The sequence below is a fragment of the Salvia splendens genome, chromosome 2 (assembly GCF_004379255.2).
Source record: "Salvia splendens isolate huo1 chromosome 2, SspV2, whole genome shotgun sequence".
Classification (NCBI taxonomy): domain Eukaryota; kingdom Viridiplantae; phylum Streptophyta; class Magnoliopsida; order Lamiales; family Lamiaceae; genus Salvia; species Salvia splendens.
The window spans coordinates 39,289,878-39,315,423 of NC_056033.1; the positions used below are offsets into that span (position 1 = coordinate 39,289,878).

General features: G+C 38.3%; 4 protein-coding genes, 1 long non-coding RNA gene and 1 pseudogene across 5 annotated transcripts; 4 read left to right on the top strand and 2 right to left on the bottom strand.

Annotated features, from left to right (window-relative positions):
* Positions 1-2,336: 2,336 nt before the first annotated feature.
* Positions 2,337-4,283, top strand: LOC121779728 (hepatoma-derived growth factor-related protein 2-like). Its single transcript, XM_042177120.1, has 3 exons — positions 2,337-2,388; positions 3,276-3,988; positions 4,128-4,283. The coding sequence occupies exons 1-3, from the start codon at positions 2,337-2,339 to the stop codon at positions 4,281-4,283; spliced, it is 921 nt and encodes a 306-aa protein (XP_042033054.1).
* On the top strand, positions 2,655-4,578 carry LOC121792742 (annotated as a pseudogene).
* Positions 4,579-4,704: 126 nt separating this feature from the next.
* On the bottom strand, positions 4,705-7,245 carry LOC121792740 (tubby-like F-box protein 5). Its single transcript, XM_042190811.1, has 4 exons — positions 6,210-7,245; positions 6,038-6,125; positions 5,681-5,813; positions 4,705-5,604 (listed from the first exon to the last, which is right to left on the bottom strand). Exons 1-4 carry the CDS (start codon positions 6,549-6,551, stop codon positions 4,944-4,946), a joined length of 1,224 nt encoding a protein of 407 aa, XP_042046745.1. The 5' UTR covers positions 6,552-7,245; the 3' UTR covers positions 4,705-4,943.
* Positions 7,246-8,256: 1,011 nt separating this feature from the next.
* On the top strand, positions 8,257-10,692 carry LOC121779733 (serine/threonine-protein phosphatase 7 long form homolog). Its single transcript, XM_042177133.1, has 4 exons — positions 8,257-9,086; positions 9,159-9,246; positions 9,308-9,751; positions 9,832-10,692. The coding sequence occupies exons 1-4, from the start codon at positions 8,257-8,259 to the stop codon at positions 10,690-10,692; spliced, it is 2,223 nt and encodes a 740-aa protein (XP_042033067.1).
* A 2,956-nt stretch (positions 10,693-13,648) lies between these two features.
* Positions 13,649-14,455, bottom strand: LOC121770445. The gene is made up of 2 exons (XR_006043758.1): positions 14,002-14,455; positions 13,649-13,861 (listed from the first exon to the last, which is right to left on the bottom strand). It is a non-coding gene; the product is annotated as an uncharacterized LOC121770445 (long non-coding RNA).
* A 9,583-nt stretch (positions 14,456-24,038) lies between these two features.
* On the top strand, positions 24,039-25,546 carry LOC121766093 (eugenol synthase 2-like). The gene is made up of 4 exons (XM_042162438.1): positions 24,039-24,294; positions 24,400-24,534; positions 24,632-24,869; positions 25,028-25,546. The coding sequence occupies exons 1-4, from the start codon at positions 24,118-24,120 to the stop codon at positions 25,396-25,398; spliced, it is 921 nt and encodes a 306-aa protein (XP_042018372.1). The 5' UTR covers positions 24,039-24,117; the 3' UTR covers positions 25,399-25,546.

Consider the following 25,546-nt stretch of genomic DNA (forward strand, 5'->3'; position numbering starts at 1 on the left):
AATGTTATGAGTAAGAAATACATTAATGCAATTGTTATTTTTGTCCTTAAAATTGTGCCTAGTGCACTAAAATTATGTTTTAGGAAATTACTCCTATGTTTGTTGCAGCAGCTGATGATAAGTTTTTAAAGTGATAAAGGAACATGATCATCATTTGGAAATTTCATATATATGGGTAAACGTGATAATTAGATGATCCATTTTCTCATTCCATAAATGCAAATACATGATAAAGATATGTGTTTTCTTTATATATCTTGTCCATCTTTGATTTATCGGTTTTCAAGTTATCACGTTAAATTTGTGCATTAATCTCAAACACCAAACGATTTTATTTGCATTTTATGCTGCCAATTGTGCTATCCAGCGCTGAAATTCATCGACGAACTAAATTAGCTATCAAAATATTTTTTTTTGTTTGCATAATTTGTTAACCGTCGAACATAAACCACTTCACTCATTTTTTTGTTTTCTCTGATTGATTGGACATATCACATAACAATATTTCCGGACCATTAACTTTTTACGGACCATTAAATTTTTACTCCCTAATAAGATATGTGTAAACTTCCGTTTGTAAGTAATGAGACATAATCATTCAAACAGACATCACCGGTTTTAATGTGAAATTGATAAAGAAAAATATATAGAGTGATCAAATGGTTAAAGTATTATTGGTGAAAAATATGACTCATCTTAATACTTAACAATAAGAGAAACTTAATAAAATAAATAGAGACTAATTTTAAGCGTACCAAACCAAAAAAAAAACAAGGCTATTTTTTATGGCAATGAGATACTAGTATTTAATCATTTCTTATGCTACAACTATCAAAATAATATTGTCAGCAATCAATGCATTTGATCTAAGTCATTATGTATAAAAAAATCTAAGTTATATAATGTTCTTTTTAAGGAGAACCCTAGAAAAACATTGAACTATTGATTTGTACATTTGAACTACAACAATCTTTGCTAGATTTCTAGGTTAAATTTAAACTTCTAAGACAATCACAAATAAGCATATTTTGGAACACTTTCATAGATCACCTTGGCTCGTTTATATATATATATATATATATATATAATATACTCCATCCGTCCCTCAAGAATATGCATTTTTCCTTTTTAGTCCGTCCCATAATAATATGCACTTACTATTTTGGAAAGTCTTTTCTCTCTAATGAGGTGAGACTCATTCTCCACTAACAATACTTTATTTACTTTTTCTCTCCACCTCTCTCTTACTTCACCAATTTTACACTAAAACATGTGCCGACCCCAAAGTGCATATTCTTTGAGGACGGAGAGAGTACTAAATAGCCTAGTTTAACTCTAAAACTTTTTTCAAAATCACTATAAAAGAAAAGCAACGGACGAACACAAGAAAATATGAATAAAAAGGCAGCATACCGTTATCCGCCAACCTCATTCACGAGAAAGAAGTGGTCACACAACAACCCAAGCTGAAGGAGAAATTTCAAACAACAATCACATATACGACGGAGCATCCACCAGCCAAATGAACAGTAAATTGACTTCCATAAGAATGCAAACCTTTAAAGCCAAATGGTTGATTTCCAATTTATTCCACTTGTTTGGGAAAAGTTACTAGTATTAGATATTATTATGCCCCTTCCTAATTGCAAAAATCTTCCTCATCAACATTGTCTTAAGTGAATGGAACATGTGACCAAAGTTAGATTCCTAATTGACCCTACTATAAGTTTTACAAATATATATATGATTGGTATATACACTATCATTTAAAAACACTAATTAATTTTTGAATGTCCAATCACGAGGAGGAAAAAGTATTTTAATGGACCAAAATATTGTGACAGATTATTTTAAAGAATCACCAACATGGAAAAGGAGCAATAGTTGATGATTCCATGGAGATAGAGAATTGTTCGAAAAGATAAGGAGATAGACCTATGTTATGTATATGTACAAACTTTTGGTACAGCAGCAGACAAATATGCTCATGAGATTTGATATTCTCTATTAATATAATAGTATTTATTATTATCATTTGTTTTTACCCGTAAATCTTGTTTTGGAAAAGAATATTCCTATAAATTTGCTGCGACCTTAAATTTTTTATTCCATTAGTTCGATTTATTCCTCCAAATCACAGGAAAAGTATTTATTTTTTATTTTATTTATTTTCTATCTCAGTTTTCTTCATCTTTATGCTTTAATATTATTCGCTTTGGGTCAAACCCGCACGAATTTGTTTTTGGGTCACTCCCAAAAGACCTCAAACTAGAATTGTATACATCTTCCAACTTCCGAACACCTGATGTGGGATGGGTTTGTAGTCAACAGTTGTCATGTCAATTGTGCGATATGCTTCGTATACTTTGACATTAGCGAATGCTTATGGTACGTGTGCCTATCATTCCGTATCAGCCATGCTTGATGATAATATATATCCCAGTATAGTTATGCAAGTTTGAAAATACACAAGATTGAAAATGGGACATACTGCTTAAGCTCAAAATTAGATTGTACAACTTCTTAGCAGAGAAGTAAGCCTCGAGCTCAGAAATTCAACTCCATAAATCAAGTTGGGATTAGAATGTTTGTTGCCTCAAATAGTTGCTTGTTTTGATTAATTTACTTGATTAAGTTGTTGCCAACTTATCTTTCTACTAAGGCAAAATGAAAAGGACTGTAATGTTCAATATGAATGTGCACAAAATCAATTTGAACAAAGAATAGATACCAAGTTTGTGGTGTAGGAAAGGGCAAAACCTAATGAAAGAGTGAAATTTGGACAAAAGTTTAGAACTTGGACAAGTAAAGTTGATTCCTTACAAGGGCAAGAAATCATCTGTGCCAACTTCTGCATCACAAAGATGTTATAAGATATCCAGTCAGTCTTAAGCTCTCTCAGAAAACAATTAAGAACAACCTTTTCTCTATTAAGTGTTGTTTCTGAACATTCCATGGCAAATCGAAAGTCGTTACTCTCTCGATTTTGGCCTCCTTCTGCTTCTCGCCCCACACCCACTGCCCAAACGCCTGCTGCACCACCACTACTAAACAAACACCTGCATCCCAATCTAGTAGGCAAACCAACCCAACCTCAGCACCATCACCACCGCCTTGAGCTGAAACCAAGACTCCGGTCAGGAAGTCGACCACCAAAGGCAGCCCCCCTGCTCCCGCCACTCCACCAAGAGCAGAACCTCAAAAGGCATCACCCGAGCCATACAAGTCACGGTCCCCACCCTCATCAAAGCCTGCTTCACCCTCTCGTTTGTCAGCTCAATCTAGATCGCCCTCTTCACCCCAGGCGCGATTCCCACTTCCATCCCCGTCTCGTGTGACCCCCTCCACGCCCAAACAAGCATCCAAACCTCATTCTCCATCCCGTGCTGGTGCCACTCCTCCTTCTCCCAAGAGGAAACAGCCGGCTTCCCCCTCAAAAGCTTTGGAAAACCCTACTGAAAAGTTCTCTACTTCAGATGAAGCCCCCATTTTAGCTTCAAAAGAGAATGATCCAAAGCCTGCAGCATCTCAACAAAAAGCAGAGGTGAAGGAAGAGATTAAACCTGATAGCGCTGTAGTAGCCAATGTTCAAACTCAGGAGGGGACGAGCTTTAAGCATGATGACGTGGAGGAAAAGCCTTCTCAACCATCGCAACTTGATCATGCGGTGCCACCTGCTAAAGGCCCAGAGACACATGAAATGAGCAAGAGCGTGGACTCTTTCGTTGTCAATGATGGTGGAGATGCACCCGACATCAAATTGGATGCAAAGCGTGAAGACGTGAAGGAAGTAGTGGAAGCAACAAAAACTGATGAGAAAAAGAAGGAAGTCGATGATTCTGTTGCTCCAAAGTCAACCTCTGAAGCACAAATTGTTAAAAATGCTGAAATTCCCAGTGAAGAAGATCAGATCCACAGAGAGAAGCACGAGGCCCCCGACGTGAAGGAGATTTTAGCAACACCAGGTTACGTTACAGCCTCTCAACCGGTGAAGAAAAGCAACACGTCTGATGCTAGTGAGAAACCTACTCTACTAAATGAAGAACACTCCCCATCGCACAAGAACATCAGGGCCGACCACAAAGAAGTAATTCCTGATAGATCTGTAACTGTAATAACCCTCGCAGGTGAAAATAGAGGAGCATCGATGCATATGTGGCCTCATACTACAAAAGGAGAAGTGCCAATTCACATACATCGGAGCTACAAGAGCAACCCCCCGATCAAAGTCCTCAAGCAACCACCGACAGAGAGGAAATCTCCAAAGGGGAAAAGTCAGATGATGAGAGTTGCATGGAGGATCAACAGACAGAGACATATGTAAACAACAATGCACAAGGGATCAACAACGCCATCGTGTTCAAAAGTTCCATAGTTGAAGGAATTCCAGGAGTCCACATGGTTGTTAACCATCTGCCAAAGAAACCGATCCGATCAAAAGAAGAAACAAGTGTGCCTCAAGCACAAAAGGCTGAAGTTAGCATGAGTCGTGCAGAGAAACTCACCTACAATAAGAAGAAGATGGCTGAGAGGTCTTCTGTTGGAAACAAGTGATTCTGATCAAGAAAAGCCTTGACGGCATGGTTACCATATTGCCATCCAGAAAGGGGAGGATAAAGACTACAAATAGATGTTCTCTAGGATGAAAATCACAAGTACACCTACATACATACATAAAAGCAGCTACTGCTCTTGAACCAACACTTGCTTGTAAAGATTTCATTTGTGAATAAATAAACCAAAATCTGCCATAGTCACTATTAACAAAGCACTTTGAAATAGCTTACTTCTACAACCTGATTTTCTACATGAGCAACACATATTAAGCTTATGAAGGGTGACTGCAAGGTACCTTCTGCAAGGAAATAAGGACCTAAAACAATACACAGTCATATCTATTTCCAAGGACGGCACTCGGAGGCCGTACTTAAAACAGAAAAAACCTACTCACATACTGGTTTCGTATCAAAGCTGCTTAAACAGATAGCGAAAGCTTGGAAGGCCGAGAGGGGATATTGATAGTCCATGGTAAATATGTCTTTCCCTATCTTCCCAAATTGCAAGACCACGCTCTCTTGTTCCGGGGATGGAACGTTCTCTGATGGCTCGCCGGAAGCTACAAGCTGAAAGTTCTTGACCGATGCCACTGTAGCACGTCCTCTGAAGTTCAGACACCAACACTGCAGCTGCTCATGCCATCTCGGAATTTTGTTCTTCAAAATGAGTTGTTTACCAATGCTGCCGTATTTACCACTGATAGGGACATTGGAAGCAGAATCCTGTCCTCTCCCTACGGAAGGTGTGAAGGGGCTAAAGGTATCATCAAGACCATAACTAAATGTTGCAGGAGTGGGAGCACTTCCACCTTCTTGAGTTGATGATACCTGAATCATGTGCATCGTGCAGTTCATCCTTCTTGGTCCTCTTGTACGCAGAACATTAAGTTCGTAAGCAACAGTTGCAACATTGAAGTTGCAAATAGGTATTCTTGGTGCCACCTTCTTCGGGGAAATTCTTTTCCTCGACCAACCGTGAGATTGGATAGGAGCGTTGCACGGAGGCTGAGAATCGTGAACGTAGAATTTGGATCCAAAGAAGTTAGACCTGATAACATAAAGTCATAGTTTAAACAAGAGGAGTCTAATGAGGATACAATAGAAATCAAGATACGAGAAGGCACCTCAGTTTGCCTGCATAATATTCACTGGTGTGAGAAATATCATTTGCAGCAAAAGATATGACAAAATCTGTTTTTGTGGCTCTTTTGATCCGTTTTGCTACTAACAGAAACTTACTTGCATCCCCTGAAATAGCTGTAACCGATCACATGATTCAGAATCACACCAAACATAGAGTATCATAATCATAAGAATGAAGCAATACAACATTAGCACATGCATGTAAAAGGTCATCAAGCTATCTATCATGACACAAGTATCCAAATCAAAGCCAAATCCAGTCATATAACTTGTCACAAACTAAAAGGATTGTAAATATGTTCGGAAAATAAGAATAGAGAGAGTAGATCGTCACTTACCAGGGCTTAAGCCGAGGTATAATCTATAAGTCGATGTTGCCCTTTCTCTTCTGATGAAGCATTGAATCAAAGAATCCCGTGGTCCAGGCTGATACACACATACTCAATCAATCAAGAACAACAAATCAAAGATCAGCACGAGATCTCTACATACACAAATATATAGTATTACCTGCTTCAGAGACATAGGGAAAGTGAGCAAACCACATTCTTCAGGAGTCTGAACGACCTCCCTAACTACCCCCCTCCACGACCTGCAAACAGCAGCACAACACACCACAGCTCTTCGAGCAGGCCACACAGTCTCATCAGCCTCTACTCTACCAATGATATCAAGAAGTAACTCCATTGGCAAGCTGGCCCACCGGCTCTGCTCCACCACCGGACATGAGGAAGACGAGCCCTCAACAATAAAATCGAAGCTCATACGCTCCCCCAACCCACATTCCTGCTCTACCTTCTCATCTATCCCCCTTTTCCCCTTGAGATCTCTTAAAATGGATATAAATGGCATTTTTTCACTCCCAATTCAGGAACTTATACACCTACTATTGTGATTTCCAAAATTCACCTAATACCTAAACTTGAAGCCAGTAAAAAAACAAGAAACTACAAACAAACCCCAAAAATGCAGATTTGGGAATTGTTTACATTTATTGAAGCTATTTCTTCCATCAGCATTACTCTCTCAGCAAAATTATCAGGAATCAAACTCAGAAAACAAAGCCCAAAATGATTTTTTTCTCACAAGCAAGAAACAACCATGAAGAAAGACTAAATTTCTTACCGAATTACTAAATCCCAACCCAAGCCCTAAAATAAGCATTTTTCACGTATCTATGCCCCGCCAATACAAAGCACAATCACACGCACGCATAAAAATAGGCACATATACACACAAATTCATGCATATATCATGATTTCTCCATGGAAAAGGGACCCAATTGTCTCGGGGAAAATGAAGGAGACACAAATACAGTGGATGAGAAGAAATACTTAAACAATCCCGCCATGTTCCCCACTTGTGATGAGATGTATTTTGGAAGTCGTAATCTATATCTTGGACTCTCCAAAGCTCTCTGTTTTGTGCGTCTCCTTTGATTCTGTGTTCTCTTATACCCTTTTTGAGGATCTTGATAAGTTTCATGGTCGGTAAAACTAACTGTCGGGTGGTCACACAAAAGGGGAGACTGATAAATTCAGTGAGAGAGAGAGGAAGGAGAGACAGTTATGGGCCGAATTCCACGAAAGGACCTCATGGGAGGTAGTATCCGCCATTTGTACCCGTCAAAAAAAAGTTTCCAGAGAGGGGAAAGACGCGAGAGGTTCTCGCGTGTATCAAATGAAACACGCGTTTCGTTCATGCGTGTTTTAACTAAACACGCGAGAGGAATTAGCGTGTTTTAAATTATACACGCGAGAGGCATTAGCGTGTATCGCTTGATACACGCGAGAGCAATTCGCGTGTTTCACTTGATACACGCGAGAGCAATTCGCGTGTTTCGCTTGAATAACAGAAGCAGTCCAGAGGCGTTTCTCTCACAGAACACGCGAAATTCTTCCGATTTTCTCACAGAAGCAACGAATTTCGAAGCCTAATCCGATATTTAGCTCCCCCATTCGAATTTGAAGTGTTGTTAGGTAAATTTCTGCCCTTACTTTCGATTTTAGTTGGTATATTTTAGTTGGGTATAAGAGTTAGGGTTCATGGGTTAGAAATTATTTTGTGGAAATTGGTTGAATTTGGTGTTGAAATATTCAATTTGGTTGAATTTATGTTGAAATTGTTTGTATTTGATGTTGAATTGTTCAATTTGGTTGATGTTTCAATCTAGTATTGAATACGGTTGAATAAGGTGTTACTTTGTTGAATTTGGTGTTAATTTGTTGAATTTGGTGTTAATTTGTTGAATGTGATTGATATTTTGTTTAATTATTGAGTTAGGTTTTGAATTATTGAAATTGGTTGAATCATTGTTGAATTATTGAACATGATTGAATGTGGTGTTGATTTGTTGAATGGTTGATATTTTGGTTTTGAATTATTGAATTTGGTTTTGAATTATTGAACATGGTTGAATTTGGTGTTAATTTGTTGAATTTGTTGTTAAATTGTTGAATTTTGGTTGAATTATTGAATTTTGGTTGAATTATTGAATTTTGGTTGAATTGTAGAATTTGGTTTATAAGTAAACATGTTTAATTTTGATTATATTAGGATGTTGCGATATGGACCAGAAGATCCTTCTGTATTGCATTATCAGCACACTCATATATCACGCAAGGCGTGGGCAGGCGAGGAAACAAACTCTTTCAATATTCGGCGCTTTGAGGGACATTTCTGGGAAATCGATAATCATCACAGACGCGTGATTGATTATGTCTGCAGATTTGGTTTAGGTGGCGTTCTTTTCTGTGGTAAGGCTCTGGATGTAGATCATGCTATGATCACAGCTTTGGTTGAGCGTTGGAGGCCAGAGACCCATACATTCCATCTTCCCGTAGGGGAAACTACGATTACATTACAGGACGTTCAAGTATTATGGGCTCTACGTGTAGATGGAGTACCATTCACAGGAAATGGGTATTGTGAATCTGGGTGGAGGGGTTTATGTGAAGAGCTCTTGGGCTTCTATCCCCTACAAAGCGAGATGAAGGAAAACGGTATTTTGGCATCCGCGCTAGTACATAGGATGATGATTGAACCGTTAGAAGATGGTCTGGAAGACGAAGCCTACATTCAACGGGCACGTATGATTGTGCTTGTGCTATTGGGAGGGTTGATCTTACCCGACGGCTCAGGGTGTAAGATACCTCTCATGTGGTTGACCCAACTTCGAGATGTAGAGGCTGCCTCTATGATTAGTTGGGCGAGTGCTGCACTTGCTACATTATACCATAATCTTTGTGAGGCGTCTATGGGCAAAAGGACAGACATTGGAGGTCCGGCAGTGCTCCTACAGCTGTGGGTGTGGGAGAGAATGCCCACTTTGAGACCAGATTTTGTGACATCACGTATACATACAAACAACACTCCATGTGCATTAATGTAAGTTTGATGTTTCCTCTCTTTTGTGTATTTAATGACAACGTATTAAATTGGCAACTTTTGTTATTGTAGGTGGACTGGCTCATATATGATAAACAGAGCCCCCAAACATTCTGTTCGACATTATCGTGAACAGTTATCATTACTTCAAAATAGCCAGGTAATCTGAATAATGTTTTGATCTATATTTGTGTACTTTTAATGTAAACTTGTTATTGTAGTTTATTTGGATGCCCTATGTGGACCGTCAATTGCCAGACTCCTGCCTCGAGATGAACAACAGTTGGAGATCTGTGACGTACATGGTTTGTTGGGCTATTGTCGAAGCACATGAGCCTGAGCGCGTTGTTAGACAATTTGGAGGCACGCCGTTCATCCCGGAATTGCGTGATTGGGGTTTCAATGAAACTCATTTCAAAACCAATCGTCGTGGTAAAGCTAAGACGAACTGGGCTGTGCAGAACAAGACCTACATCCAACATTGGGAGAGAAGGTCGGAGTATGTTACTAATCATTACATGGAGCCTCTTGCAGACCACGAGCAGGTGATTAGAACTCGACAATACATGGAGTGGTATTTTAAAATTACCATTACATATATCACGCAGCCCGGTAGGCTTCCAGGAGTAGGGATGAACACTGTTGCATCATCGTCTACACTCCAAGTAAGTATTGTATTTTTATAGTTGTTGTACCATTTTAAAAGTATGTATGTTATTAAATATGCACGCTTTATTTGTCACAGGCCGAGACATTGGCACGTGTATTTCATTTGTCGCGCGGTTTTGACCCAGAAGACGCCGTGCGTTTGTTGCATGAGATTAACAGTCTTGCTCTTAACTGCCTCACCGATTGCGGTGAGAGTGAACGCACGGTCATTCCTGCAACACAGCGCACTGATATAGATATGTCCCGGGGTTTTATCCGAAGAGCTCGTGGAGTTGGTCAGAGAGGTATCCGAACAGGCGGCCATGGTTATTCACGGCATTCCAGAATGTCCCAAGACATGCCAGGGTCATCACAAGCCGGACATGAAGAAAATGTTAATTCAGATGACAACATAGATTTGGATGCAATAATCGACAATTTTGCTGCTGCGCCCGAATTGCAAAATCCACCAGCACCAGATCCCTCTAGTTGGTTTCCTACCTGGTCGGACGCGCCACAATCTAGTTGGGTGACTCCATTTGATAGAGTTGGTCTCTCATGGCAGCCTACTACACAAGATTCATTCTTCTCAGATGTACATATCGTGCACTCTCCAACAAATGATGATGCTGATGATGCTGATGATGATGATGCTGATGATGGTGGTGATGATGATGGTGGTGATGATGATGGTGGTGATGATGAAGCCGATACTGATGTTGCTCCTAGGAGTAGTGCCTACATAGAGCGTCCAACGAGGAGAGAACATATTGATCCTCCTAGGAGTAGTGTCCAACTTGATCGGCCTAGTAGTAGTTCACATTCATCCCGGCCCGATAAGGAACGCGCCAGAACAAGTTTGTCACAGACAATTTTGGGGATGTTCCCCCGTAGAAGGTCTAGCCGTGACAACAGAGGAAAAGGCCCGAGTAAATATACACCATCGTCCTTTAAGTAGAATGTTATCATGAGATGTATTGTCTATTTAGTACAGGTTGATTGATTTGAGATGTACTGTTTACTTATTACATTTTGATTGATCTGAGATGTACTGTTTATGTTATTACAGGTGGATTGATCAATATATAAAGTAAACTCTGGCGAATTTTTTTCTAACAATATTACTTAAGAATGTTGCCTCAACTTATTTTAACACAAGTAATACCTGCAAGTGTCCGGGCATAAAAATACGCCAAAACAACGTACCCGGCCGGGTGGAATTATAAAGGGTAAACATGCCTAATAATAGACGAAATATGATCAAATTCATATAAAACCACCCTCTAATCCAAGTAAAATCCAAGTATGTCAAATGTCATTTCAGTCTTAAACATGGTTCAAACACATAACAATCACGATTCTCAAATATTATTTGACTACACAACACGTCCTACAGTGCACTTTCTTCTATTGTGGCCGGTCTCTCCACAAAGGCGGCATCGAGGAGAAGCTCTTGGCGCATCTTCTTCACGCTCATCCATTTGGTTGTGTATCCTGCTTCTGTTGTATCGCCCACGTGAACGAGGAAGTAGCCGTGCTGGTGAACATTCCAACGTCCATTCAGGTTCATACCAATAATCTTGGTGTCTCAATGGACGGAATGGAGCTGCATAAATTTGCAACCGTAAGACATGATAATAATGTAAGAATAAGAAGTATCTAAATAACATACTTGCGTACTGGTGAATCCAGACATCTGTATGGTATCGGGAATCAACATGACTAAAGATGTCATCACTGCGTTCTCTGAGAACTGCAACAGCGTGAGAGCAAGGCATTCTCCAGGTCTGCCACTTTCCACATGAGCATCTTTTTTCACGATAATCCACAACATGTATATTATGGCCTCTACCCGGACCTCTGTGATAGGTTAGCACCTCATAAGTTCCTTGTGCTATGCTTGTAGTCCTAACATGATGACGTGACCCTCGAAGGTCATTCTTCTGAAATAACTCCCAAGCCCACGGTGTCAAAGGCGTCTGACATTGTTTGGCTAGAGTCGTTCGAGTTACAAACCAGTTGATGGTCCGCCAGAATGTAATATCAATGATAGCTCTAATTGGGAGTTCCCTTGTAGACAACAACACATTGTTATAACACTCGGCCATGTTAGTCGACGTCTCACCCCATCGACGAAATTCATCGTGTGACAGAGTCCACTGCGATCTATCTATGGTGGTTTCGAGGTACATCAGAGCTTCTGGACTCACCTTTTCTAATTCACGCCTTGCAGTCCAATATCTCCGCTCCTCAGTTACTTCGCCCATTATCCATACCCATTTCTTCACTCCGGGGCCTTTGTGTCTTTGTAACACATTCGATCGAACGTGAACTAGACAGTATCGATGATAACCAACGGGTACCTCTTTCCACACATCATCCTGCATAGCATTTATTATGCCTTGATGTCTGTCTGATATTATGCACACGTCCTGGTCATGCTTTATAATATGCACTCGGACAAGATTCAAAAACCAACTCCAACTCTCATTTGTTTCTTCATCAACAATAGCAAAAGCAACAGGCAAACAGTTCTTATTTGCATCGTACCCTACTGCAGTAAGTATTTTACCTTTCAGTCTTCCACGCAGGTGAGTCCCATCAACTGATAAGACCGGCTTTGCTAGTTGGAACGCCTCTATTGCTGGCTCAAATGCCCAAAATACGTACCGGAACACCTTCTTAGTACCTTGACTCAATATAGGGTCATGCAACCACTCAACGATTGTCCCCGGATTTTGACTTTGCAACTCAAACAGGTAGCTGGGGAGTTGTCTGAATGATCCCTCCCACCCTCCATATACAAGCTCAATAGCTTTTCTGCGAGCATACCATGCTTTCTTGTAGCTGATTTTCACGTGAAATTTATCTTTGATATATGTTCGTACCGCAGAAGGCTTGAATTCAACATCATTTTCAATTTGACTTCGAATACAGAGAGCAATCATGGATGATGTGAGATTAACATGTTCACTTGGATCGTGATCTCCCATACAACAATGACGATCAACCCATGAGTTGATAGACCAGCTACCATCACGTTTCTTAAACGTTGCTTTAACCTCCCAATTACATGGGTATCGTTGCCCAAGGTCCTCGCCTCGGACCAAATGGGCCCCTACAAACTGCATGCCATCTTCTTGATTTACTATCCATAACCTCATACATACGACCTGTTCCTACATGCCATAATGTCACAGCAGTTTTCAACTGCAATTTGCTATCAAATTTCGTTCCCACATCTATATGTCTCGGATTATCCTCATCCCAATACCACATATCTTCTTCACCCACTCCATGGTCTTCTGAAACGTAACCTCGGCTGCCTTCACATGGTAATGATCGAAAAAATGGTAACCCTTCAGTCACATAGTCGGGAACAGGTTGCTCCCCACGAACAGCTGGTTGTACACATTTCTCCCCCATCATTTGAAGTGTCTCGTCGTCTGTAGAATCTTCACATGATTCTGCACTATACTCACGATCACTTTGACTAGAACCATCGGAACCATCACAATCAGAACCATCTATACCAGCACAGTTCTCAGAACCATCTAAACCAGCACAAATATCTGAACCATCTGGACCATCACAATTATCTAAACCATCTGCACCATCATAAACATCACATGGCACATTTGGTACATCTAGTTGTTCATCAACCTCCCTCCCAAATGTGTTGAATTCAGTGTTATGATATTCATCATCCCTCCTAGATGTCCCGACATCAAAACTATGATAATCATCTCTCCTAGACGTTCCAACATCATGCTGATTGATAGGTGGTTCAAATTGCAACGCAGTAGTCACAGGAGTATATTCAATAAAAAGTTCAATTTGTCGTGGATTTTCGGCAAACATATACTCCAACAAATTTTCATTCACTGGTGTAGCTATATAATTCACCACTCCACTAAAAACTACAGGATGCCTCCATGTTAAATCAATCGTATGTGCCTCTAAATCAATTCCAATTTTTTCACATATCATTGAAACTAGCTGATAATAAGATATATTTTCACTCAATATAATAAATGAGTTTGCACGAGGGGGCTCATAAGCAACACCCAAACCTGGGAGCTGAGTAATTTTCCCATCCCAATATAAACTCACAAACGCCATCAAACCTGCAAAATAAGTACGATAAACATCATATACTCTCAACCAAATTCAACAAAAAAATTTAACACCATTAACCCTAAATTAACACTATGAACCCTAAATCTATAATAACCAACTAAAATCGAAATTAAGGTTAAAATTTTACCTAATGAGAGTTAAAAGATGAATGGGAGCAGCTATATGTCGGATTCACTTCGATTTTCGTCGGGTAGATGAGGATTTCGCAGCTTATGGTGGTGCAGAGAGAGGTCGCGCCTGGGAGTGAGGAAGAGGCAGAATGCTGGGAGTGAGGAAGAGGGGCTTCTGCCTCGTAATTGCTCTCGCGTTATTCAAGTGAAACACGCGAATTGCTCTCGCGTGTATCAAGTGAAACACGCGAATTGCTCTCGCGTGTATCAAGTGATACACGCTAATGCCTCTCGCGTGTATAATTTAAAACACGCTAATTCCTCTCGCGTGTTTAGTTAAAACACGCATGAACGAAACGCGTGTTTCATTTGATACACGCGAGAACCTCTCGCGTCTTTCCCCTCTCTGGAAACTTTTTTTTGGCGGGTACAAATGGCGGATACTACCTCCCATGAGGTCGTTTCGTGGAATTCGGCCGACAGTTATGGGTCCAACTTCATCACCTCCATTACTACCATTCACGTGCAATATTTTGGGTAAATAATTAAAATTTTTGTTTTAGCCACTTTTTTTAAGTTATTAGTATTAATGAAATTTGAGCATAGTCAATTTAGTTTATGTTAGGGTTCTTATTTTATGGACAATTTATTTAGGTATCTTTGTTATTTTCATTCGTTAAGAATAATGTCAAGAAATTATAATAAAATATACTACCTTTGTCCCACATTAAGTGTGAGCAGTGATTTTAAGAAATGTAAAGAAAAGTATATTGAATAAGTTAGTGAACTATGGGTCCCACTTTTATATATATCTATATAGATATATATTATAATAAAATGTGAGTATAATTGGTTGGTGGAATGTGACTCTTATTATGTGACAGACTGAAATGACAAAATGTGACAACTTAATGTGGGATGGAAGTAGTAACTTTTAGTGATTTTTATATTTTTTAAATAAAATATTGTTAAGTAGTCTATAAAATTATCTTCTTAGACTCCACGGATTTCAGTATTTGTGATTTAGTGGTATACACTTTCCTATTGAAATATCGAATGGGTCATCTTCTCAAAGTTATTCATGATACTCTAAATTCAACTTCAAACTTGAAGAATTCCAAGAACAATTTTAAGAAAATGTAATTGCATATGACCACACCTTAATCTACTGTTTATTAGAGGGGTAGTAAATCAAAATCCTATGTTGGTTGTTAAGCTAACAGACATATTTTCTTCTTATCAGTGATTGTTTTGTAGATTGTGACCCTATTGAATTTACATGAGAAATATCTCTTAGAATTAATGTTTCATCAATCCATCATAAAGAAGTCGTAAAGCAGAGTCGTTGTTCCCGAGTTTATGTTTGCGATTTAACAAAGGATTGGATCGGAGTTGCGCCATCCACAACACTGTCATTATACCGTCCCTTAAAACACTATTTACGGGTCTCACTGTATTTTTTTACTCCATCCCTTAATTAAGGGACGGAATCTGCAACCCTCCGTCCCTTAAATAACTATTCATTCAATTTCATTTTTTTTATTTTTTTCCACCAAATTCAATTAATAAAAAACACACTTCATTAAAAATAAAATAACAATGGAACATAAAATAAAAATACAACTTAAAATTAAAAAAAAATAAAAAAAGACATAATTAAAATCCTAAAAAAATAAAAATGACATAATTTAAAATACAACTTTATAGAAAATAAAAAAAAAACTACTCCGCCGGCGAATCATCCCCCGAAGGCGGTGGAGGTGCCCTGAGGCCACTTGGAGGCGGGATACCAAGTTGTGCCGCCATAAACAGGACTCCGTTAAGCCAGACTTCGTATTAGGTGGGCGTAAAGCGGGAAGTGTCCGCCATTGTGGCGGTCATGTACATGGACATAAGGGAGTTCGAGGGTCCCCCGAGCCCACCTGGCTTGATTCGGCTCGGCCCCTCCTCCCTCTAGCCGCCTTCGCCGCATTTCTCCCTTGCGGCCGACGGCGCCCACGGGAGGACCCCCCGGCATCGTCTGCCGGGGTCTCCTCCTCCTGCGAGGCAAACTCTTGTGGCCCGATGCCCAAACCGCCCTCACCAGACGAGTATTGACCACTAGTCGTGTGCTTCGTGCGCTTCGAGGTCGAGCCCGAGCTGGACCGCACACCGTCGGCCCACCTTTCCTCGTCCCTGACGACCTCCCAAACATCGGCATATTTGAATTGTTTCCCGGTGTCTTCGTAGTAGACCGGCAAAGCCGACCTCAGAATGTCGGCTCCCGTGGCTCCGCTTTGGTACTAAGCCGCTTCATTCTTGTAGATGTCGCTAGGGCTAGGAAAATATATCGAAATACCGCACTTACCGTACCGAAAATACCAAATTTTCGGTATACCGTACTTTTCGGTACGGTATGATACCGTACCGACAGTTTTAGGTACGGTAAAGGTATGCATTTTGTATATACCGCGGTATACCGCGTTATACCGCATCATACCGCAATTGCGGTGCATACCCGAAATCACGGTATACCGAAATCACGATACGGTATACCGCCAAAAGCGGTACGGTAACGATATCTAAATTTTGGTATACCGACAAAAGCGGTACGGTAAATGTATGGTTTTTTGTCATACCGCACGGTACGCTACGGTACGGTATGCGGTATGGCCATTTCGCCGCGGTATACCGTACCGTTCCAAACCTAGATGTCGCAGAATCGTTTGACCTCTCTGTCGACTCGGTCAAAGTGAGCGCGGAGCATCTTATATGTGCGGCGGTGGGTCTTTTTCGACTTAATCTCGTGGTAGGCCTCGGTGACCTTTTCCCAGAAGTACTTCCGGGGTTGTTGATTCCCGACGATGGGATCATACGAGACACTGATCCAGGCGTTGTACACCGCCAGCGTTTCTTTGGGGCTGTACGGATGTCGGCCTAGATCCTCCTCCCCCTCCTCCGCCTCCGCCTCCGCCTCCGCCTCTGCCCTGGAGCCTCCCCCGCCTCGGCCTTCTTCCGGAGTGGGTTGAACGGATAATCCTCCCGAATCTGGGATAATCCCTGCGAATACCGCGGGGCGGAGGGACGGGCGTATGCATCAACATCAAAATTGGGTGGTTGGTACCCCCCAGCGTTCCCGAACCCTGGGTGCCCGGCGTCGAGCCCGACGTCGACGAACCGGAACCACCCAATGTGTTGTATATGCTCCCCCAGTCGCCGAACGCGTTGAGATCCCACGCGCCGGAGTTTCCGTCGCCGGACATTTTGTGATTAGATGTTAGATGAAAATTGGAGAGGAAATGGAGATGAATTTGGAAGAATAGATGTGTAGTTGTGTGTGAAATGAGGATGAATTAGGAGTATTTATAGAGTAAAAAAATAAAAAAAATTGAAAACGGCTATTTTAAACTGTAACATTATCGTTTCACTTTTTTTTTTATTTTTTTATTTAATTCAATTTTTTTAAAAAAATAATTACTGCATCAGCGTGACGACGCCCACTCGCGGGCCGGCGAGTGGGTGTCACGCATGGCCTGGGAGCACACCACGTCGCCGCGGCGCATGGCGAGCTGTCCCGCGTTACGTCCCGGCGGAATGGGTTTCGTGACGAGATGGTGACGGGCTGGGGACGAGACGGGGCGCCGCAACGCGTCGCGCTGCCGTCCCGTCCCTGCGTGACGGGTTCCGGGCCACCCGCGTGACGCGTTGCGGGTGGCCTAAGGTTGGCAGCGACTCTATATGTATACCAAATTTAATGTAGTTTTACAATCCTCATAAACGACTGAGGATGGGAGGTCGATCTCCTAGCCCATGTGGATCCGCCGTTGTTCCCAAGGTTTACGTGGGGATCTAAAAACAAAACACAACACAGAGCAAAAAGACACTAGTTAATATATCATCGAACATATAGCGACGTGAGTATCCACAATGGCGGATGTCCCGGCGGACCTCGGACCGGCGTGCCGGACGTCCGCGCGGGACGTCCTCCATTAGGCAGCATGCATACGGATACGGACGTCCGTTGTGGACACCGGAGTTCCGCGGCTTTCAGGGACGTCCGCTATTGCGTTGACACGACGGACATCCCGGCGGACGTCCCGATTTTTTATTGTTTTTTGTGGATGTCCATCGGGATATCCTTAGGGATGTCCGTCATTGTGTAGTGTGATGTCCTTATGACGTGGCAGGAGTTGTTTTTAGGAAGTCCGTCGGGATGTCCACCGGGACATCCGTCCCATTATGGATGCTCTTGTCTTAGTAAAAGCATTAATTAAAAATCCATAAAAGAATTATGTGATGGGTTGAAAAATAGTGAAAAGATTAGTTGTGGAACCAACGGATTACTACTTAAAAAAAAAAAAAAAGAACCAACGGATTACTACTTTATTATTTTGTTGCTGTTGGAAGCTTATGTGATATTGAAAAAATCAGCCGACAATAAGCTCCTTGACATGAATCGAATTTCAGTCTCTATTTGTGGCTGTAGCTCACATGTACATTCTGATAATATCGTACTTGTGTTATTGATTTTGTTCTAAATTCATTACGAAATAATGCCGGATTCATCAAACGGAACTTGTAAGATCATATACAAGGAAAAAAGTCATTGTTGATGTCGGTACATAGATATGGAGTGTCGATCGTCTCTAACAATGGATGTGGCAGAAGTAATCCCAATTGCACAATAGGATTGAAGACAGCTCCCCGTAAACCAAATTTAATTAAGTTTTCATGGGATGGAAGTAGAGTCATCGATATACCCTCGATGTGAATCTGCATTTGTTCCTTTCGTTAGATCTGTTATATACTTCATCCGACTCGTCATGAGTTTTTAAAAAGTGTGACTTTTAAAAAAAATGAAAAAATGAGTTAGTGGAATATGGATCTCACTTTTTAATATTGGTTTTACAATATGTAATTATTCAGTTGAATGGTTGGTTTACTTGCCTAAAATAGAAACAAAAAATTGGGCATTGAATTACGGACATTCCGAAATACCAAAATGAGATATTTTCATGGGATGGAGTATGTAGAGTTCTAAATTAATTAAATTTGAGCTTTCAAATTAATTACTATAAATATAGTGCTCAATGTTTTGGGCCTTTGATTAATCTTGTGTGATGCTATTTCTAACTTCATAAGTATTGGGCTTTCAAAATGGTATAGAATCAGGTTGGTTAGTTGAAGGATTCTATCTAGAAGATGGATAATTCCATTCATAGCCCATTCCACTCACTAAAGTCATTTTTTTAAATAATAATAACAATGCCAAAAAATTTTATGATTAAATTCTTGATCATCACAGATTTATATAGAAAATGATGATTCTTATGAAAAACAGAAAGATCCTCGGATATGATCATTCTATTATAATGACAATTTCGAAAAAAAATCATACTATGATCAATGTGAGGGTGGTTGGTCAAGGTGCTCTCCATCGTCTAGTGGTTTAGGACATCTATCTTTTGAGGCAATCGAGATTCAAATATTAATATACAAGAAATAAATTATACAAATCATGAAATATAAAATTCATAGTAAGTATGACAAAAAAAGTTTGCAAAGAATTGCATAGGTGACAATCAGGGGCGGACCTACGCGGTGACGTTGGAACCCACCAATTTGTATTATTGCTATATATAATATAATTATACAGTTCTTGACCATAAAATTAGTTAGCTTAGTTGGCTGGCATGCTGATTTGTGTGAGCTTTCGTTGATTTCTAGCATTAGTAACTAGTTTAATTCTTTTATGCATTTTTCATAACTAGTTTATTTCATTGATGTTGTTTTTTAATTTTCTCATTACTAATTAACATTTGTCTATAAATTTAATTCATTTTCTATTTTTAGAGTTAATTCATTAACTAGGTAGTAATTAATTGTATTTTTTTTCCTCACACTATAATTTTTCTTTAGTTTTTTTCATTCATTCATACAAATATTGTTATTTGTATGAAGTAAATATTGTTATTATAAGATCATAAAATAATGATCTTTAATTTAAAAATTGTATTCTTTAATTATTTCAACATCGACATTGTCATTATATATGTCTCTCTGAACTCCGTAATGTGTCATGTTGTTTCTAAGGTCGTTGATACTAAAAATATGCAATATCAGTTAATAATAATTTGTAGTTTTGGACTCCCAGTATAAAAATAATGTGTCCGACACTTGTGACAATTATGCATTTTGGTTTTAAGTTTTTTACAAATATGGAGAAGGGGTTGTGAATATAAACACTGAAATAATTTATTAGGTACTTTAGTATGGGGTCTATGAATCAAACTTTAGTGCTATTTATAATAAATGTATAAATTGGGCTATAATAATAGAACAGTGAATATATTACTATTATTTTAATATAAAGCTATAATGAATAAAAAAGAAAATTAAATAAATTGGGCTATCAGTATTAAATAGTAAATTTAATACTAGTATTATTTTAGATATAAAGCTATAATGAATAAAAAAGGTCTATGATATAAAGCTAAAAGGATAGACCATGGATGAGCTTTTAAATACTAAAGACCTAATTATTTTTACTTTATGTATAGACCATAAACGGTTAAACCTACACCCTTACTTTGCCCTCACTTTTAATTATGCATCAAATACACTTCAATTTATTTTCTATATATAGTTATTCAAATTTCAAACTAATAGTTGTATTAAGAAACATCCAGTGAATACGGCTTAGATTTAATTTTTTACATTAAATGCTTTTAAAAGTCTCTATGGCCTATGCTAGTCCCTTGTCACTAACACATATTCTACTCCCTGTTCATTAAAAATATCATTGATATGATGCAAAACTAATTTTAGTAAAAGTGGTTCAAAAAATAAGTGATAGGCAAGATACAAGTTTTAATAAAATTGATTAGTATGTTACGAATTGAAAATTTCCAATTTAAAAGTACTGTTACTGTAATTATAAATGAAGTACATTATTCGTGGACTAATTTTTGTTAATATACCAAAATAATCAAATTAATAAAGGGTTAAAAAAATAATTAAAACATACTTAAAACATACAATTTAAAAAAATGTCTAAACAAGCCCTTTGACGTCTTCTTCTTAACACGATTATGCATATTAGAGTCGACCACAACATTTCCAACCATTCGTACAAGAAAACCTTGCCCCATTGGCCATTGGTAGTCTGAGGACAATTATTATTAGAGTATGAAGTCTAAAAGAAAGTAAATTGATCTTTTGCCATAGTTTCATTTGCAAATTGTAATTGTATCTAAAAATTATATTATGAAATCTCTTGACATCGTCGCGAATGTAGATACAAATCATACTGAATTTGATAAATAAAATTATGTGTTTAGCGATGAATGTGATGTTGGCATGTACACAATCAAAGTTGCGGTTGATCCTAGAATATTGAACAAGATCGTCTACTTTAGGCTTCCTCACAACATATACTCATTCTGAGCTTGTTGCTCTCTGGGAGAAAGAAGATCGCCAAACCCTCAAGAAATAATATGTCCCGGAGAAAGTTGCTAATGATGAATTATTTGGATATTTTCCAGTGTAATTATTGACTTGCTAATGATGAATAATTTGGATATTGTTCTTCAATGAGAGTTGTATAAGAATAACATGGTAGAAATTTGTGTTTTTATTAATTATGACTTTATTATAATCGACAATGTAATAAATAATTTATTAATTCAATCATTCCTAAAATACATACATATCTTGCGAGGCCAATTTTGTCCTTTTATGTTTTTAGATATACAATATTAGTTTATATTGTGTATCAAATACAATAATTAATTCTTATGTGTATATTCAAACACAAAGCACATACATATTTCATATGTTATGTATGTATGGGTTCATATATACATATTATTTATCAAACAGACTCAAGAATAGCTAAAATTTTGCTATAAATATAGCAATATACTTGTATGATTGTGGTCCACAAAATAGCTACCCATTGTATGTAAAATTGTGTCACAATTTTATTTAGTGATATTTAAAATTGTCATAATTCTTCAAAAATTTATGTCACTACTAAAATCTTTTGTTATAGTGAATGAAGCCTGAATTTCATTCAAGTGAAGTGAGAAAAATCAATACATTCATGTGTTATTAAACTACTAATACATTTTATTCTTTAAAGAAAATCTTATAAACAAAAAATAACTAAATTTAATATTATGGCTGGGTAACTTCCCTAAATTTAGAACAGACTTATCTCTATATATACATAAATACGCCGTCCGAATATTCTAAGATAGTCATGTTTTCCCCATCTATATTTGTTTTAATCGAGAGAGTTCTAGATAGTCAAATAACTTATACTACAACTATTCTAGATTATTTTTCATAAACTCACTACTCCCTATTCAACATTGGGGGTCCAAAAATTAGTTTATTATAGGAAAATATTATCTACTCTCTCGTAACACTCAAATAAAATTAGTGAATAAAATTTGTAAAATTAGTAAATACTACAGCTTAATTGATCAAAAGAATTCTTCAAGTAGCAATAAATTAAAGATTCGAGTTATATATTAGATACATGTATGCAAGTGAGTAAGAGTAGTGACCTAGGGGTGAGCAAAAAAATCGGAAACCGAACCAAACCGAAATTTTGAAATTCGGTTCGGTTTTTTCGGTTTTTCGGTTCGGTTCGGTTTTAAAAATAAAAAAAATTCAGTTTTTCGGTTCGGTTCGGTTCGGTTCGGGCAAAGAAAAAAACTGAAAAACCGAATTATATATTCTATTAATTTAATATATCATATTATATATAATATATATATTCTTTTAATATATTCTACTATATAATATATATTATATGTATTATTAATTTTATATTATATATAAATATTCTATTAGTATATATAAAATAAAATAAAATACACATATATAAATATATATTTATATTATATTTATTTTTTTCAGGTTTTTCGGTTTTTTTCGGGTTTTTTGGTTTTTTAAGTTCGGTTTTCGGTTTTTCGGTTTCGGTTTTTCGGGTTCGGTTCGGTTTGGATTTTGAACTAAATTCGATTTTTCGGTTTTGGTTCGGTTTTGGCAAAAAACCGAACCGAAACCCGAATGCACACCCCTACCCCTCGAATTCAAAATTAAAAAAGTCTCTAAACGGCTTTAAAAACTCCAATATTTAACTCAGAAAAACACCCATCATATTATTTCTTAATTTAAAATAGGTGAAAGTTAGACCTCAAAATCATTATTAAGTAAAATAATAACCATGACTTTGAAATACAAGAAAAAGTAGGAAGGAATAAAAAGGCATATAAAAGCATCCAATACTGACCATATAAAATTGAATAAGCAAGATTGCAAGTTAAGAGTGTATTAAAATAAATATAGCATCCTTTGACTCATTTTTTCATTTATAATTATTTTTTTAGTATGTTTTCTTTTACGTTCAAAATTATGGCTATATAGTTTTACTTTAATAATATGTATAGTAGTGAGAGTGATTATGACATCAATTATTACTACAAGACAAGGCAAGTGATAATTATGTTATAAAGACTTCGAATGGATCTCATACCACTTTTTCTTTCGTTCATTACTCATCCATTTACATTACCAGTATATTTTTCTTATTCATCTCTTCATTTTCACTATTCACAAATTTCATCTTTATTTTTAAAACTACTCTCTTACTATTTTATATAATAAAAATATACATTTAATTAAAATAAGAAATTACATAAAATAAAATATGTACATAATTAAAATTCAAAAACTAAAATCCCAGTTTCCCCTCATATGCGAGTCGCCTGTCCTGTTGTCGTAGAACGGTTACACGAGCTCGCGTTGCTTATGCTCTAAAACCCTCGGAATAAAAAAAAAATCCATTTCTATTTGTAGAAACAAATGAAGTATTAGTATTAGTACCAACTACTAAAGACATTAACTGAAAAGTCGTTACATTCACATATGAAACCAAAAACAGAGTAAAAATAACGCAAATTTTGAGTCATCAAATAGTAAGAAGAAAACGATTATTCAACATTATCAGCTGGATTGACTGGAACAATTCTATAATGCTGAAAATTGAATAGTCGATCGGTGGAAACTAGTTGCTTATTAAATGAAAACTCTTCTCAACTCTTTCATTCATCATCTATTTTCTTCAAAAAAGAAAGAAAAAAATGGCAGAGAAGATCTTGATCATCGGTGGAACAGGATACATCGGGAAATTCGTAGTTGAAGCGAGTGCAAAATCTGGGCACCCCACTTTTGCTCTGTTGAGAGAGGCCACCCTCTCTGATCCAGCCAAAGCCCACCTCGTCGACAGCTTCAACAAACATGGTGTCACCCTCTTAACTGTATGTATATATACATCTCTGTGTAGTTGTGATATCCATCGATTTATCTTTTTTAATGTTTAAATAAATAAAAATTTAAAGGTCGAGACTTTTGGGTTTGTGCAGGGTGATCTGACGGATCACGAGAGCTTGGTGAAGGCTATAAAGCAAGTGGATGTGGTTATATCAACCGTGGGCTTCATGCAAATTGCTGATCAATATAAGATCATTGATGCAATCAAGGAGGCTGGAAATGTCAAGGTGTGTGTATACATAGGCATAGCCCTAATTATTTTGATGAACAAGTATATATGTTTAAGTGAATATGGATGAATTAATAAGTATTGGATTGTTGCAGAGGTTCTTACCATCGGAATTCGGAAACGACATTGACAGGAGCCGTGCAGTGGATCCCATAAACCAGAATTTCCAGCTGAAGGTGCAGCTTCGGAGAGCGATTGAGGCGTCCGGCGTTCCTTACACCTTCATCGTTTCCAACATATTTTCCGGCTACGCACTCACCAATTTGCTGCAGTTGGGCGCCACTTCCCCGCCCCGGGACAAGCTAGTCATCCCCGGAGATGGAAATGTTAAAGGTATGCTTACTAGTTACTCCCCTGAAACTGGCATGTTTACAACATAGTAATTTTTATTGGGAATTAAAATCCGCCCAAGAAACCAAATGTGGTCGTTAATTAATTCATAGTAATACATAAATTATAAAAGCTTGCTAATTAATCCGAATTGCATGCAGCCGTGTTCAACGCGGAACCTGACATCGGAACATACACCATCAAAGCCGCGGTTGATCCGAGAACTTTGAACAAGATCGTCTACATCAAGCCCGCACACAACATCTACTCATTCAACGAGCTCGCTGCTTGCTGGGAGAAGAAGATCGGCAACACCCTCGAGAAAATATACGTCCCCGAGGACCAACTCCTTAAGCAGATCGAAGAGTCGCCTATGCCCGTGAACGTGATCTTGTCGATCAACCACTCCGTATTCGTCAAGGGCGATCAGACCTACTTCGAGATCGATCCGGCTGTTGGGGTCGAGGCCTCCCAGCTGTATCCCGATGTCAAGTACACAACCGTGGATGAGTACCTCAACCAGTTTGTGTAGTTTATTCACAACTTTGGTCGGGTATTCATTGTTGCGTGGGGTGTGTTTTGTGCTCGCAATGTGTTCTGTTTTACTTATTAACGTTTATGTAATGTAAGGGTATACTATGATTTAGTGAAATAAATGGGTAATGATTTCTGGGTATCAA

What these genes read in the sequence shown, in the direction of transcription:
- LOC121766093 (XM_042162438.1), top strand. Translation starts at nt 24,118, where the DNA reads ATGGCAGAGAAGATCTTGATCATCGGTGGAACAGGATACATCGGGAAA. An exon ending in ATGGTGTCACCCTCTTAACT is followed by an intron (nt 24,295 to 24,399) that starts GTATGTATATAT and finishes GGGTTTGTGCAG; the next exon opens with GGTGATCTGACGGATCACGA. An exon ending in AGGAGGCTGGAAATGTCAAG is followed by an intron (nt 24,535 to 24,631) that starts GTGTGTGTATAC and finishes GGATTGTTGCAG; the next exon opens with AGGTTCTTACCATCGGAATT.
- LOC121779728 (XM_042177120.1), top strand. Translation starts at nt 2,337, where the DNA reads ATGTCAATTGTGCGATATGCTTCGTATACTTTGACATTAGCGAATGCT. An exon ending in GACATTAGCGAATGCTTATG is followed by an intron (nt 2,389 to 3,275) that starts GTACGTGTGCCT and finishes CTCGTTTGTCAG; the next exon opens with CTCAATCTAGATCGCCCTCT. An exon ending in ACGTTACAGCCTCTCAACCG is followed by an intron (nt 3,989 to 4,127) that starts GTGAAGAAAAGC and finishes TAACCCTCGCAG; the next exon opens with GTGAAAATAGAGGAGCATCG.
- LOC121792740 (XM_042190811.1), bottom strand. Translation starts at nt 6,551, where the DNA reads ATGCCATTTATATCCATTTTAAGAGATCTCAAGGGGAAAAGGGGGATA. An exon ending in TCCCTATGTCTCTGAAGCAG is followed by an intron (nt 6,126 to 6,209) that starts GTAATACTATAT and finishes TGTGTGTATCAG; the next exon opens with CCTGGACCACGGGATTCTTT. An exon ending in ATACCTCGGCTTAAGCCCTG is followed by an intron (nt 5,814 to 6,037) that starts GTAAGTGACGAT and finishes GATCGGTTACAG; the next exon opens with CTATTTCAGGGGATGCAAGT.
- LOC121779733 (XM_042177133.1), top strand. Translation starts at nt 8,257, where the DNA reads ATGTTGCGATATGGACCAGAAGATCCTTCTGTATTGCATTATCAGCAC. An exon ending in AACACTCCATGTGCATTAAT is followed by an intron (nt 9,087 to 9,158) that starts GTAAGTTTGATG and finishes TTGTTATTGTAG; the next exon opens with GTGGACTGGCTCATATATGA. An exon ending in CATCATCGTCTACACTCCAA is followed by an intron (nt 9,752 to 9,831) that starts GTAAGTATTGTA and finishes TATTTGTCACAG; the next exon opens with GCCGAGACATTGGCACGTGT.